Source organism: Marmota flaviventris, chromosome 9, assembly GCF_047511675.1.
Source record: "Marmota flaviventris isolate mMarFla1 chromosome 9, mMarFla1.hap1, whole genome shotgun sequence".
In the NCBI taxonomy this organism is placed as follows: Eukaryota; Metazoa; Chordata; class Mammalia; order Rodentia; family Sciuridae; genus Marmota; species Marmota flaviventris.
Genome location: NC_092506.1, coordinates 95,242,867 through 95,257,704, shown reverse-complemented (window position 1 = coordinate 95,257,704; position 14,838 = coordinate 95,242,867). Strand labels below are relative to the sequence as shown.

The 14,838-nt window shown below is 31.4% G+C and overlaps 1 protein-coding gene across 2 annotated transcripts in view; it reads left to right on the top strand.

Moving 5' to 3' along the window:
• Rdx (radixin) overlaps positions 1-14,838 on the top strand; it is an 82,380-nt gene that overhangs the window by 9,494 nt on the left and 58,048 nt on the right. For both annotated transcript variants that reach the window (XM_071616686.1, XM_071616685.1), the window contains exon 2: positions 6,597-6,672. In XM_071616686.1, the coding sequence (XP_071472787.1) occupies positions 6,661-6,672 (12 nt within the window). In that variant the 5' untranslated portion in view covers positions 6,597-6,660. The remainder of the gene's footprint in view (positions 1-6,596; positions 6,673-14,838) is intronic.

The following is a 14,838-nucleotide window of genomic DNA, read 5'->3' as shown; positions in this document are numbered from 1 at the left end:
ATTGTAAGCTATGTGTTTAGGAGCCTTAACAACACCTGCTTTACCACCTGGAGTCTGTTGTGCCTCTCCCTTGTGAACATGAGGCTGTTTTTCCATTGCATGAAGTACAGAGGAGGCTGTTTTAGGGTCACCCTCAGAATTGAAGGACGAAAGAGAGAATGTTTTAAATGAATGATTTGTTTTTAACATGCAGCATTGTGTTTAAGTACATATTCATATGGGTACTTCTCTGGAAATGGAAAATGTGCTTGGCAGCATCTGTTAAGACTACTTCCTATGTTGCTACCAAGATTGCACTTCATTGCTTTTTGGAGAGTCATTGTGGAAAAAAGGTAGGGTAAGATCATGCTAAGAAATTTAGGAGTGGGAAAGATTAAGAAAATTAAGAGTGAGTAGGAGTAAATTTTTTTCTTGATAATGTTATGAGGAAAGGTACAAATATACAAATATTTGATATGCAAATATAGATCTTTAGAATATAATAGTTTACATATTAGTACTAGTATTATTAATTAGAGAGTAAAAGAAGACACTGAAAGATGTCTTCTTAATTAGAGTGAAAGAAGACGGTGAAAGTATTTTTTGAAATTCTCATCTCTGTTATTTTAAATTAGGATTTAAAAGACCCTGATTAATATTAAATGTGGGGTTTCTGTACTTCCAGATGTACTTTGTTAACAGTACCTGTGTTTTTATTTGGTGGTGATGAGTGGCTAGTTACATGTTCTTACTTACCCTTATGTAAATATTGACACAGTCCTAGTATATAAAAACAAGCCCCTCTCCTCACAACAACAAAACCCTAGAGTAGCTATCTTGTTGTCACATAGTTTCCACATTACTTTGTGATTTTAATCACTGGCTATTGTGCTGCTGAGAATATTTTGGTAGAGATTGCTTTCTTTTGTGTTATTTTCTTAGAGGTTTATGCTAGGAGCAGAATTTCCTGTTCAAAAAAGCTCTTTTAATATATTAGCAACGAACTTTCTAGAAAAATGGAGTCAATTATGGTACTGCTAGTAATATTTATCTATTTATTTACCAATATAGTTTCCATAATATTATCATGTATAATTAACACAATTTGATAGTTTAATGAGTACATAATCAGTAATACCTTAAAGCCATTTTGATTTGTAGTTTTAGTCAATAGCACAGTTGTTCAGTTTTTAAAGTAAGATTTGTTTGTACTTAAGTGTTTACTGAGTGAAGTGTGTTTTACAAGCAACTTTATTATGGCTGTTGCATATTTTCCTATTAATTTTGATATTTCTTTTATCCTACCTATGTAGGTTTTTAAAGTAAGAATATATTCATCTATTTTTATCATAATCTATATACCTCTTTAGGTATTTTTCTTCAAAATTAGAATTGGTATTTCTTGTGTTTTTGAAAAGTGATTAACATACTTAGATAATATTAAATAGTATTGTAAAGTTATAAGTCCAACTTCATTCAGTTTATTCACTTAGAATAATTTGTTCTTTCATTTTAAGAAATTTTATTTAAAAAGTTTTACATTTTAATTGTAGAAATTTACAAACTCATTCTAATCCCCAGAGATTCAATATTTTGCAGTGTGTTCATTTTGGTCTCTTTCTCATACTTTTTTAAAAAAGTGACAATATGCTATGGATGTTTTTATTTATTTATTTGCAGTACTGGGGATTGAACCTAGGCCCTCACATGTGCTAGGCAAATGGTCTAGCATTGAACTACATCCCTATCCCTTATTTTGAGACAGGATCTTACTAAATTCCTCAGACTGACCTTGAACTTGTGATCCTCCTGCCTTAGCCTCTTGAGTAGCTGGGATTGCAGGTGTATGTAACCACTGAACCACATCCCCCACCCTTTTTTGAGTTGCTTAGGGCCTTGTGAAATTGCTGAGGCTGCCTTTGAACTTGTGATAATCCTGCCTCAGCCTCCTGAGCTGCTGAGATTATAGGCATGTGCCCCCATGCCCAGCATAACCTGCCTTTTTCCTCAGAGGTTTGTGCGTATTTTCCCTAGCCATTGAATATTTTCTGTAACACCTTGATTAGCTGCATTTTGATCTAGTGTAGTGTATACCGTGATTCACTTAACTAAAGTCCCATATGACATCTACTTTTTAAACTTGCACTATAATTAGAATCTTTGTAGTTAAACCATTATACACATTTTAAAATATTTTCCTTGGTTATATTTCCATAAATGAGATTATTTTTCACTTTTTTTAATATCAGAAAGAGGAAGACAGGCTGGTATATGATAGAGTTGTGGATTTTAGGCGTCCGAAGGATTGTAGCTTGTCCATTTATTGTCCATGTGACTTTTGGACAAGTTACTTTAAGAATGGACCTTGTGCTGGGCATAGTAGCATATACCTGTAACCTCAGCGGCCCAGAAAGCTGAGGCAGGAGGATGGCAAGTTCAAAACCAGCCTTAGCAATTTAGCAAGGCCCTAAGCCACTTGGTGAGACTCTGTCTTAAAATATAAAAAAGGGCTGGGGATGTTGTCCTGTGGTTAAGCACCCCTGGCTTCAATCCCCATTACATAAAAACAAAACAACAAAAAAGTGGACCTTGTTTTGTTTCTTCAATTATAAGGTAGCCATAATGTAATCTATCTTACTTTCTTCCTGTTTTTTTGTTAGTAAAAAAATCAAAGTGTAAGAACATGAAACTATGGTTTATAAATATAAGGCATTGTTCTTAGTCACTTTATGTTCAATTGGCAAAGAGAGCCTCATTTTTCTTCAGATAATTTATGATAAACTGAAATAAAATGGGGAAGTGAAATAAAACAGGAAAGCCTAACATGATTTTTAAGAATGAACACAGAAGCTGGGTGTGGTCGTGCATGCCTGTAATTCCAGGGAGGCTGAGGCAGGGGGATTGCAAATTCAAAGCCAGCCTCAGCAACTTAATGAGGGCCTATGCAATTTAGTAAGACCCTGTCTCAAAAGAGAAAAAGAACTAGAGATGTGGGTCAGTTGTTAAGCATCCCTGGGTTCAATCCCTGGTTACCGCCCCACCCCCCCAACACTAATCTGAAAGTAGACATTTTTAGAAGCTTCATTTAGAAGATTCCATATTTGTGATGGCTTTTACTAGCCCTCCCCCCATTTCACAGTTTGTATAGATCAAGTACACTTGTAGGAGATTTTGTACGCTTAATTAGCTTGTGTAAGACCCTGGTTCTGTGTTTGTTGGCCTGTCGTGTATACTTTTATGTTAGATGAGCTCTCTTATTAAGATTAAAACTTTAGTGTGGAGTATTTTGTTTGGAAGATCCTTTCCTGTAGAGTATAACATGAAGTAACTCTAACATCAAAAACCTGGATAAATTATTTCAATATTTACTTGCCTAGCTGTTTTAGAAATACCTTTTCTATAATCTGACTACTCTTAGTTTATAGAATCTGGCATATAATTAAATGTTTGCTTTCTTTATTCTTCCTTACTAATGAAATACTGCATTGGAGAGAGACACCAACCATATGGTTTAGAAAGTAGTATGATAGATGTGAAGCTCATTTGAATACCTGCTAACTTGCCCAGGGTGTGGTGGTAGGGAATGAGGTGGTAAGGGAATGTTGAGAAAAGAAATAAATGTAAAAATTGTTCTAGGATAGATTAAAGCAAAGGAATGAGTTAGATTGACCTCAGACTCCTCATCAGTGGTAACAGATGCCAGAATAAACTAGTGTCTTCCAAATGCTGAGGGAATAATGGTCAATTTAGAATTATATTTGTAAGAAAAGAAGAAAAGGAACTATTCACTGGGAAGATAGAACAATTCTAAACCTAGATTCACTTAAAATAGCCTAAAACATAAATTAAAAGCTGGTATTTTAGAAGAAGAAATTAAGATCCATATTCATTAGTTGAGAAAACTTGATATGTTTCTACCAAATTTGATTAAATAGACTAAAATGAGTAGTAATAGACTATTAAGAAAATTTTAAAAACTTGGTTTAGCTTGACTTAATTTACCAAATGCATACAATACAATATTTATACTTGGAACAGTCTAGAAAGAAAGACACTGACCATGTACTAAACATAAAATATCCTAATGAATTATTTGACTATAGAAGAATAAACTTAAAAGTAATGAAAAAAATCAGCATTCTACCTAAAGTCCTCTAACCCTTCTATTTGAAAACTAAAAAACAAAATATTTCTCAGTAGTGATTAGAAATCATGGTTGAAATTGGAAACATTTAGGCAGGACACTTAGAACTGTATAAAAACCTAAGCCACTGAAGTGCTACTTAGAAAAAATGCTATAGTTTCAAGTAAGAGGCAAGGTTTTTTTCCTCAAATATTCCCCAGAAAAGAATTATATTTGTGTTCTTAAGAAGTCTTTCATTATAAGATGCAGTCTTCTTTTTGAGCATGAAACTTCAAGAAAGGCACATTGATTTGAAATTCCATTAGTTCACTTGAGTTTGGAAAGCTCACAGGGCTCATCTAGTGAGTGATTTAAACATGGGAAAAGGCAGAGGAATCATCAGTTAAAAAAATAATAGTAATAATAAATGAAAACAAGAAAAAAAAAGTAGTTACAATGTAAATATATTAAAAATTTTTCCTATAGTACAAATGAGAGTGTCCTATGTATAATTGTGACTTGAAATAAAAGTTTGATCATATGATACACTGATTCAAAAATACTAATGTAATCTAGAAAATTATTGATTCAAAAAGTAGTCCAAGTTTTATACAGATACTTTTATCTCATGTATGTATAAAATTAGAATAAAATTATTCTGTGAAGTTTGAGATGAAGCAAACAATATTTCTGAATCAGTATTTCATAGATCATGTTTTTAACATTTAAGTATACTAATAAATGTTATAGATGCACATTTAATTTAATATTCAAATCATAAAATTATTTTTGAATTTCTCACTGGTAAATTAGGGAAATCACTTTATATTTGGAGTTTTTCTATAGTTGGACATACTTAGTTGATGACTTAAATGCATGAACTAGTAAAGAAACAATATTGGAAATTACTTAGGTAAACTTGCAGTTGCAGGAAATAGAAAGTCAGCCCTCTGAGTAAAGCCAAAGTAACTAATGAGAAGAAAATGAGAAAAATTAATAGAAATTAACAAAATTAATAAAAGGTCAACGAAACTAAAAAAGTGACTTTTAGACCAACTCTTGACTTCTGGCAAGACTAATCAAACAAAAGCAGGCAAAATTAACAGGAATGAAAAGAAGGTCACAAATTTAGATCTAGTAGATAAAAAAAATCCTAAGAGAATACTATGAATAGATTTCTAGAAATACATAATTCATTCAGCTTTGAAGAAAAGTAGATTTGGCTCTGGGATAGGGATTGAAGTGTTTGGCCAAGTCTTTTTTGAGATAAGCCAATTCGCCAAGAAACCCTGGAGATAGAGATTTGGGGACTAGTAGCTAATAGATTATGAAAAGCAAGTCCTTTTGGAGGCTGTTTTAATCAAGACCTGAGATGGTAAGGTGAAGGACTTGTGAAAACAGACTGTAGAAAAATTTGACTGAAATACATTTAGGTTATAAAAGTAGGGGAGTATAGATAGGGGATAGGTTAAGAACAAGTTAAGAGGTGAGGGTTGTGTGCTTCCAACTGAATTTCATTGCCCAGTGACTGATAAAATATACACTCTGAGCGTGCACACGTGCACATGCACCCCCCACACTAAAGGAGAAAGTTATCCCTAAAAAGAGGTTTATTGGCCTGTGCTTGAATAAAATTTAGGAAAATGACCTTATTTCAGTGTATATTTAGTTGGTTCTTGTGTAACAAAGTTTCTTGCCAGAGACATTACCTAGATAAGCTTATTCTCAAATAATGTATCTAATAGAACACTTCTGTAGTTTTCAAATTAAAATGATAATTTTTGGACAATTAATAATGATTAAGAATTAGATATTTTAACAGATTTGCAAGGAGGGGAAACTTGGTTTTGTTAGATATTTCTTAGAACATTTACCCTAAGATAATGTCATAATTCTTGATAAGATTTGTTGCCTTAGGGGGAGAAGATACAATTTACCATTGGTCTTTAGGGCAATTCTAAATTTCATTGAATGCTGCTAGCTTGCTGGTGAGCAGCATGAAAATTTTTAGTGTGCAAAGCTATGACTGTTTAATATGTATAGGTGGATAAGCTACATATATACTTTATTGAGATTTTAAAACTTTCAAGAATAATTTAAAAATTTGTAGCTACATTAGAATTTCCTTTTGTCTTTGAAAGTACAAAAAATGGTTGAAAAAATTCTTGACTTAATTCTTTAGAATCTGAATCTACTCATCCTCACTTTTACTGTCCTTTTCTCTGTTAGTCTTATGTAGGAATGAACCCAACACTGAGAAAGGCCCTTAGCAAACATGTTTCTTTGCTGTGTTGTCTGTAAATTAAAACTTTTAATAGATTAGCAAGTATCAGGTTTTAATCTTTCTAGGAAACGTGAAATATTAGTAGAAGACATTAAAAATTAGAATAAATAAGAACTGTTACTTCTGGTGCTCTAATGTTTATCTTTTATATAAGTGTTAGTTAAAAACCTTATGTGAAAAAGATAATAAATTATTCTTTTTCTTTAACAGAAGGTGACAATAGAATTTATAGATGTGAAGAATTTTTAAAGAAAGTAACAAAAAGAGAAAGAAAATGCCGAAACCAGTAAGTGAATTTTATTACTTTTGATATAGTTTACTTAAAAAGATATTATTAGCAGTAAGTTTTTTTGTTTGTTTTTTGTTTTTGAACTAGGCAAAATATCAAGGGAAAGTTGTTAGAAGAAAATGTTCTGTTACTATTACTTGTTTTAGATTAGTGTGGCTATAGCATAGTATTATGGGCAGTGAAGAACTGGTATGGATAACATTGCAGTTAAGGTTAAAATTCATGGGTCTTGGGGTAAAACTGACCTACTGTCATTTAATCTGGGTAATTTGTTAATTTAATTCAACCTATCCATGTTTTAATTTCCTTTTTATATAAAATGGGGTATACATAATTAGTTAACTTAAGGAGTATGATGAGGATTGAAAGAATCTGGTACATAGTGCAAAAAAAATGGTAACTTATTGTTAAGAGAAAATAATGAGAGGTTGGGAGGACCCATGCTTATTAAATTTTTTTTTTTTTTAATACTGGGGATTGAACCCAGTGGTGTTTTACTAGTAATGAGCAATATTCCCAGCCCTTTTTATTTTTTGAGACAGGATTTTTCTAAATTGCTGAGGCTGGGTTGGAACTTGTTTGATAAAATTTCTTCAGCCTCCTGAGTCACACAAAGGCATGTGCCATTGTGCCCGGCTGCATGTTTTTTTTTCCTCAAGTGTTCTCACACACTAGTTTTTGATGCTGGTGATACTTACACTGACATTAGATATTCTTAGTTGTATATCTTTGATCATTTTACTTGATTTTAGAATTATATGGTTCTTGATTAAGGTGTATGTATTCTTTTTGTCCTAGAGTAACTGTTCTTTCACCTAAAAAAAAAAAATGGGGTATATATATATATATATATATATATATATATATATATATATATATATATTTTAATAGTGTTCCTTTTGGTCAGTTAGCTTTTTAGAGAAATTGTTGGTTATAGTTACTAGATTTTCACGAATATTGCTTTAAAGACTCAGCAGGTAACAGTGTGTTGTTGGTAGAAAAGAATAAAAGAAAATAAAAGGTGTAAAGATCAGAATTAAGAAATAAAATTTTCTATTTGCACATGACATGATTGTTTATAAACAGTTCTTATGAATCTATAAAACAACTGATAGACCTAGTAATTTAATTTAGCAAGATTGTTAGACAAAAAGTTATAGTAAAAATAATAATAAAAATACAATCAATGTTTTTAAAAATATATATAATGACAGCAGAGTTTGAAAAATGTAGTGAGAGCATAAAAAACATAAAGTACTTAGGAATAAACATACAGAGGCAAAACAAAGTCTCTATACTGAAAACTTTATAAGAAATTAAAGATCTGAATATATGGAGAAGTAGATAATTTTTACAGTTTTGTTTATAAATAACTATTAAGGTGTCAGTTCTTCCCAGATATATTGGTAGTTTTAATTGAATTCTATTCAGTTGAAACCCTGAAGACTTCTTTGGATAAATTGATCAAATTGCTAAAGCAGTTTTAAGAAGGAACAAAACTGGAAAACTTACATACCTTCATTTCAAGACTTACTCTCAAGCTACAAAAACAAGACATTGTGGTAATTGTGAAAGGGTAGATAATAGAATCAGAGAAATAGAAACACACCCACACACATTACATATTATAATCATAAGATTTTTGACAAAAGTGTTACACAGTTCAATGGGGAATTTTAATTATTTTCAACAAATGTTGATGGAACAAAGAGTTATCTGTACAGAAAAAACATGAACATTAAACTCTTGTCTCATAATTTACTCAAAAATTTACTCTAGATGGATTGTAGACCTAAATGCAAAAACCTAAAGTATAAAACTTTCAGAAGGAAATAAAGGAAAAAAATTTTGTCATCTTGGATAGGGGAAAGTTTCTTGGATAATACACAGAAAGTTTGAACCATTAAGGAAAAAATTGGACTTTATCAAAGTTAAAGCCATTTGTAGTCCCAGTGACTCGGGAAACTGAGTCAGGATCATTGTAAGTTCAAAGCCAGCCTCAGCAACTCAGTAAGACCCTGTCTCTAAATAGAATACAAAATATGACTGGACATTCCGTGGTACCCCACCCCCCAAAAACAAACAAATAAACAAACAAACAAAAAAACACCAAAAACCATTTGCTCTGTGAAAAAAAGAGCAATAAGAAAACAGCAAGACAGAATGAGAGAAAATAATTGCAATGTGAAGTTCTATAGTTCAATTACTCAGTTTAAAAAAAAAATTGGGCAAAAACTCTGAACATATACTTTATATAAAGAAGCTATGTTAATTGGCCAATAAACACAAAAATATTCTAAATATTTTTAGTTATCAGCAAAATACAAATTAAAGGTTCAGTGAAATAACATTTTATGCACTAGAAGGGGAGTAATTATATACTGATAATATTAAGTGTAGATAAGGATGTGGAACATCTGTTACCCTTAATGTATTTCAGTAGGAATGTGAATGTTGATAAGAACTTTGGAAAACTCTTTGCTAATGTAATTATGCAGAGAACATTTATTTATTGTTCCTTAGAGTGAAGAGTCAGATTTATTATTCAACTGGATATCAGATCTGTGGTTGGTACATTAAAATATCTGGAAGATAATATTTTAATATATTAATAATCAGTGATTTTTTTTTCCTCAAACTTTTTAGGTCAAAATATAACTGACTTTTTTCTCCCCTCTCACCCTAATAAAAAATATGTGTATTTTTTCCCCCAAACACAAAAGTTGGAGAAAGTTAATTTCGTTTTTGTGTTTTACCCCAATCTTGTTGGCCCAGCTTTATACTTAGTAGATATGTAACCTTGGTGAAGCATAACTTCTGCAAACTTGATTCATTTGTAAAATTGATTCGATAACAAGTGCTTTGATTACCTCCAAGAATTGATGTTAAGATCAAATGAAAAGGATTTAAAAGCTGTCATATTGTACTTTTTAAAATTAAATAGTATTGTCGCACTTTTTAAAATTAAATAGTATATTTATAGGTAGCCATTTTTATATGTTACAATATTATTATGTTAACATGTATTAAGTTTATTAGCATTATACTTAAATGAGTTAATATTTAAAAATTTATCTGCTTTAATGTAGTAAATACTGATATGTATATAACCCATATAACAAAAACTTTTTGAGTGCTTTGTAGTTTTCAAGAGTGTAAAAGGATCCTGAGCCCAAGAAGTTTGAGCCTTAGCCTTTTAGGTATTATTATAGTATTTATAGTTGAAGCTGCCTCCAGCTAGCAGGAAGGGACAATAAAGCACGGGCAAGCATGCCCCCACTGTTTTATGCTTATGCAGAGGAATAATCTGCCTCTGTAGTGCTCATGTTCTATCGGTGACAGCTTAGTCACAAGGGCATACCTAGTTCCAAGAGACATTATAGCTTAGTAACTCTGTGTCATGCCATTAGTTTAAAGGAGAAAAATCGTGATACATTCAGAAAGATCAGTTGCTACAACTGAACAACCACTTATGGTTTAAAAAATAAAAATGGAGAAGGAATGTAAAGTAAAAACTGTTCTAAATATGTTAATGGTAGAAACAGTCTTAAAATCAAGAACAAGATAGGAGATACATGTTATCATGGCTACTATTCAACTTTGAATAGCAAAACCTGTTGTACAAAAATAGAAAAGCTTAAGTATATATAGGAAAGGAAGAAATGCTATTTGAGAATTTTAGGATTACTGAAATTTACTAACCTGTTCTTTACTGCCTATGAGCTAAGAATGATTTTTTTTTTTTTTTTTTTTTTACATTTTCAGTGGTTGAAAAAAAGGTTGTTTTGTAACACCTGAAAACTATATGAAATTAGATTTCAGGATCCATAATAAAGTTTTATTGGAACACAGTATGCTCAGTTGTTTATTACCTATGGTTGCTTTGTTGCCCTAGGTTCAGAGTTAAGTGACTGCAACAGAGACTGTATGATCTTCAAAGTGAAAATATTTACCGTTTAGCTCTTTATAGAAAAGCTTGCTAATTCTTGCTTTATAGAAACACAAAGATTTATAGACTCATTATAACAATTGACAAGTGAAATAATAGGATCAATATAAAATCAGTTTTATTCCTTAAAATTCCAAACAGAACAATTTGAAGAGATATTTCATCAGATTTCACAGTCCTGCCTTTGAAACCCTTGAAACTAGCTGAGTTTCAGAATTTGGAATTTTTAGTATTTTAGAAGGGTGACTATGTATTATAATGTATATTACATTATGTCCTGAAACTTTTATTAGTTCTATGGCATCATTAACATTTCTATAGAGAAATGTGTGAATGTCCATATGAAATGGAATAAATTAATTCACCGTGAGTGATAGTTCACATTACTTCATATCAAATTTTTGCCCAAAATAAACTAAAACTTCATTCTTGAATGCTTTTAGGATGTCAAAATTATGGATTAAGGACTGTGGACCCATATTTACAATTGCTACAAAACTTTAATGTCCAGGGGATAAAAGTAGTATTATCTTTATGGAGAAACTATAAGTAGTCTCTTTCAAAAAAGAGACTAAAAAACATTGAAGATGTCCTAAATCATTGCACACAAGAACCATAGTTGTGGGTAGAATTAATATTGGAAAGATGTCAGTTCTTACCCTGAAAGACTGATTAATATAGTGTAGTTCTAAATTATAAATGTGGGGTTTTGAAAATTTACTATTTTATTTGGAGGCAGGAACTAAAATACAGAACCAAGAATAGCCAGAACAGTTCTGTAGAATAATGAGGGGAGACTTGCCCTACCAAATATCAAGACTTATTTGAAGATATAGTAATTAAAACAGCATGATATTAGCAGAATAGTTAAATTGGCTGATATAACAAAGATCCATGCCTGTACAGATGCTTGGTTTGTGACAGTCTTTGGGGAGTAAATAAATTATGTTGAGATTTAAAAAATTTTCATAATATTATCCAATGGGGATTAAAAATGAAATCAGATCTCTTTCATCATAAGCAAAAATCAAAGAGATATAATCCAAAACCTTTTAAGATGTAGATTAAGAAATATAAGAATATCTTTGTGACTCTATAGACAAGGAAGAGTCTGTAGAGTCAGTTAACAAATGGCAAAAAAGTGACATCTGTATTTAAAACATTAAAATCAAGAATATGTGTTTATTAAAAAGAAGGACACCATAAAGAATACAGAATGACAAACAGGGAGATTTTTTTTGACACAAATAACTGAGAAAAGATTAATATACAAAGACCTCCTATTATAAGCATGAGAAAGAAACAAAACACAATAGGAAAATAAGACATAGATGTGAACAGACATTTCAAAGGTGAGACTGAGTGGTTAGTAATTAGCTTAGGCTTACCTAGATAACCTTTTATCATTTTTTGCAGTGCTGGTGATTGAACACAGGACCTCATATAGGCTAGGCAAGGGCTCTACCACTGAGCAACATCCACTCCCACTTTTAATTAAAAATTTTTGAAACAGAGTCTAAGTTGCCCAGACTGGCTTGAATTTGTGATCTTCCTGCCTCAGCCTCCTGAGTAGCTGGGATTATAGGCATATGCCCCACACCTGGCCAGATAATCTCTCTTAGGGTTAACTGATTGTGAACCTTAAGAGTATCTACAAAATTCTTTTTTATCATGTAGTGCAATATAATCATGGGTGAAACACTAGGGCACAGGGATTATGGGGATCATTTTAGAATTCTGTATGCCACATATACAAACAGGTTTTCAACTTCATCAGGAATCAGGGATGCATATTTTAAGACCATATTGATATATCATTTCATATCTACTAGGTTATCATTAAAGAAATCTGCTGATACCCACTGTTAGTGAAAATGCAATCAATAAGAATTCTTAGGCACTATTTTTTTTTTAAAGTTTATTCTTTTTTTTTTTTCCAATGGAATTTTTTTTTCTTTTTTTAAAGAGAGAGAGAGAGAGAGAATTTTAATATTTATTTTTTAGTTTTTGGCAGACATAACATCTTTGTTTGTATGTGGTGCTGAGGATTGAACCTGGGCCGCACGCATGCCAGGCGAGTGCGCTACCGCTTGAGCCACATCCCCAGCCCCCTCTTAGGCACTATTGTAAGACTGTTTCTCATTACATGGTTAAAATAAGAGGTATGCATATTTTATCATCTGGGAGTTCTCTTTCTGTGTAAATACCTGTAGAGGAATTCTGATGCATATGTACTAGGAGAGTGTATAAGACTTCATAACAATGGAAACAATGTCCATTGATAGAAAAATGGGTACATAAATTGTTTAATCACTTGTAGAAGATGGTATAGCTGTGAAAATGACTTGTAACTACTCACAGAAATGTCAATCTTAGAAATATAATTGAAAAATCAAAGTATAGTGTACAATTTAAAATGTTTTAATTGAAGTAGAATCTGCAAATCAAAAGACTACATCATAGTGAATCCCAGTAATTTGTACAATTAACATGTTTATTATAATTGAACTTTTCTAAAGTGAATATATCCATGTAACCATTGTCCATACTAAGAAAGAAGACTTACGTTAGCAAGTGCTTGCAATTATAGTATAGCTGAAAAAAATCAACTTTTTAATTGATTATATATATATGTGTGTACACAAACATGCATACACACACCTGTGAGTGATATAACTAGTTTTTAAAGATGAGAATGACAGCCAGGTGTGGTGGTGCATACCTGTAATCCCAGTGACTTGGCAGGCTGAGATTTTGTCATATGAACAAAACCAGCCTAGGCAATTTAGTGCCACCCTCTCTCAAAATAAATAAAAAAGGCTTGGGTGTAGCTCAGTGGTAGAATACTCCTGGGCTTAATCCCCAGTACCAAAACCAAAAAGGAAAAAAAAAAAAAAGAAAGAGAATGACAAAAAAAAAAAAAAAAAAATTCAGATTATTATTTACCTGTATGTGTTGGGGGTAGGGATGAGGAAAAGTAAATTGGCAAAGAAATACAGTGATGTATGTAACAAGTTGTCATTTCTAGTTAAGTTGGATGTTAAATTTATGGACTTCATTTTTCTTTGTTTACGTATGTTTTACATGTATTTTTATATCAATATTTTTAATAAGATATTTTAAAGAAAAATACAAATAAGATTATTTTAAGAAGGATGAATTTATATGATTTGTTTAGAGAAGGCATTCAGGTAAAAGCCACACCACATATGGTGTTAAAGTGATTAAGACATGCAAAGGGGTATGAGGAATCTGATCAAAAGTTCTTATAATGTGAATTAAAGTTATAAGAGAGTTTTGAAACACATGAGGAATTTCAGGTGAAGATAGTATTCTGGGGTAAAAATGTGGTAAGTAATGTTAAGTTTTGAGATCAATTAGAACAGTATTTATACAAAAAATAGTATTTAGAATGGAGTCCCGTAATAAGAATTGTAATGCATTCCGCTGTCATATATAAATAAAAATAATTAATTAAAAAAAGAATGGAGTCCTGTACATAAAGTGCTGTAGAAAATAAATGTCTTTTATAAAGTCAAGAAAATGTTTGTCATATGAACAAAAATAAGTATGTGATTTTTATGTTGAAAGAAATGTGGCATAGTGAATAACAAAGAATTAGGAATTATACCTCAGTTTAAATACCTACTCTGCTTTTTCATCTCCATGTGTGCTTGGGCAAGTAATGGGAACCTTTTGAGTTTCCATAGATGTGAAATAATATCTTCCAGTATTGTTGCAGGGGCTAAATGAGAATATAGAAAGTTCATGGCTTATTGTCCCAGTGCATGTTAAGTATTGAGATGTGTTTATTTTTTCTTGGTAGCGTTTTGATGACCCCTTTTCCTTGACTCCTGCTCTCTCTGAACTGCTTAACCTTGGGAGAGCACATTAGTTTAAAGCAAAGGAGCTATGCGACTTTTTATTTTATTTATTTGTTCTTTTTAGTTATACATGACAGTAGAGTCAATTTTGACATATTTATACAAACATGGAGTATATCTTATTCTAATTCTCATAAATAAACATGATATGGAGGTTCACTGTGGTATATTCATATATATACATAGGAAAGTTATGTCAGACTGAAGGAGATGTTTTTAAATAAGGACTTCAGAAGCTCTTTTTTTCCCCCCAAATTGATTTGAATCACAGAAAATCTTAAGTCTAATTATATCATTTTAATAAAGGAAATATTATAAATCAGATAAAAG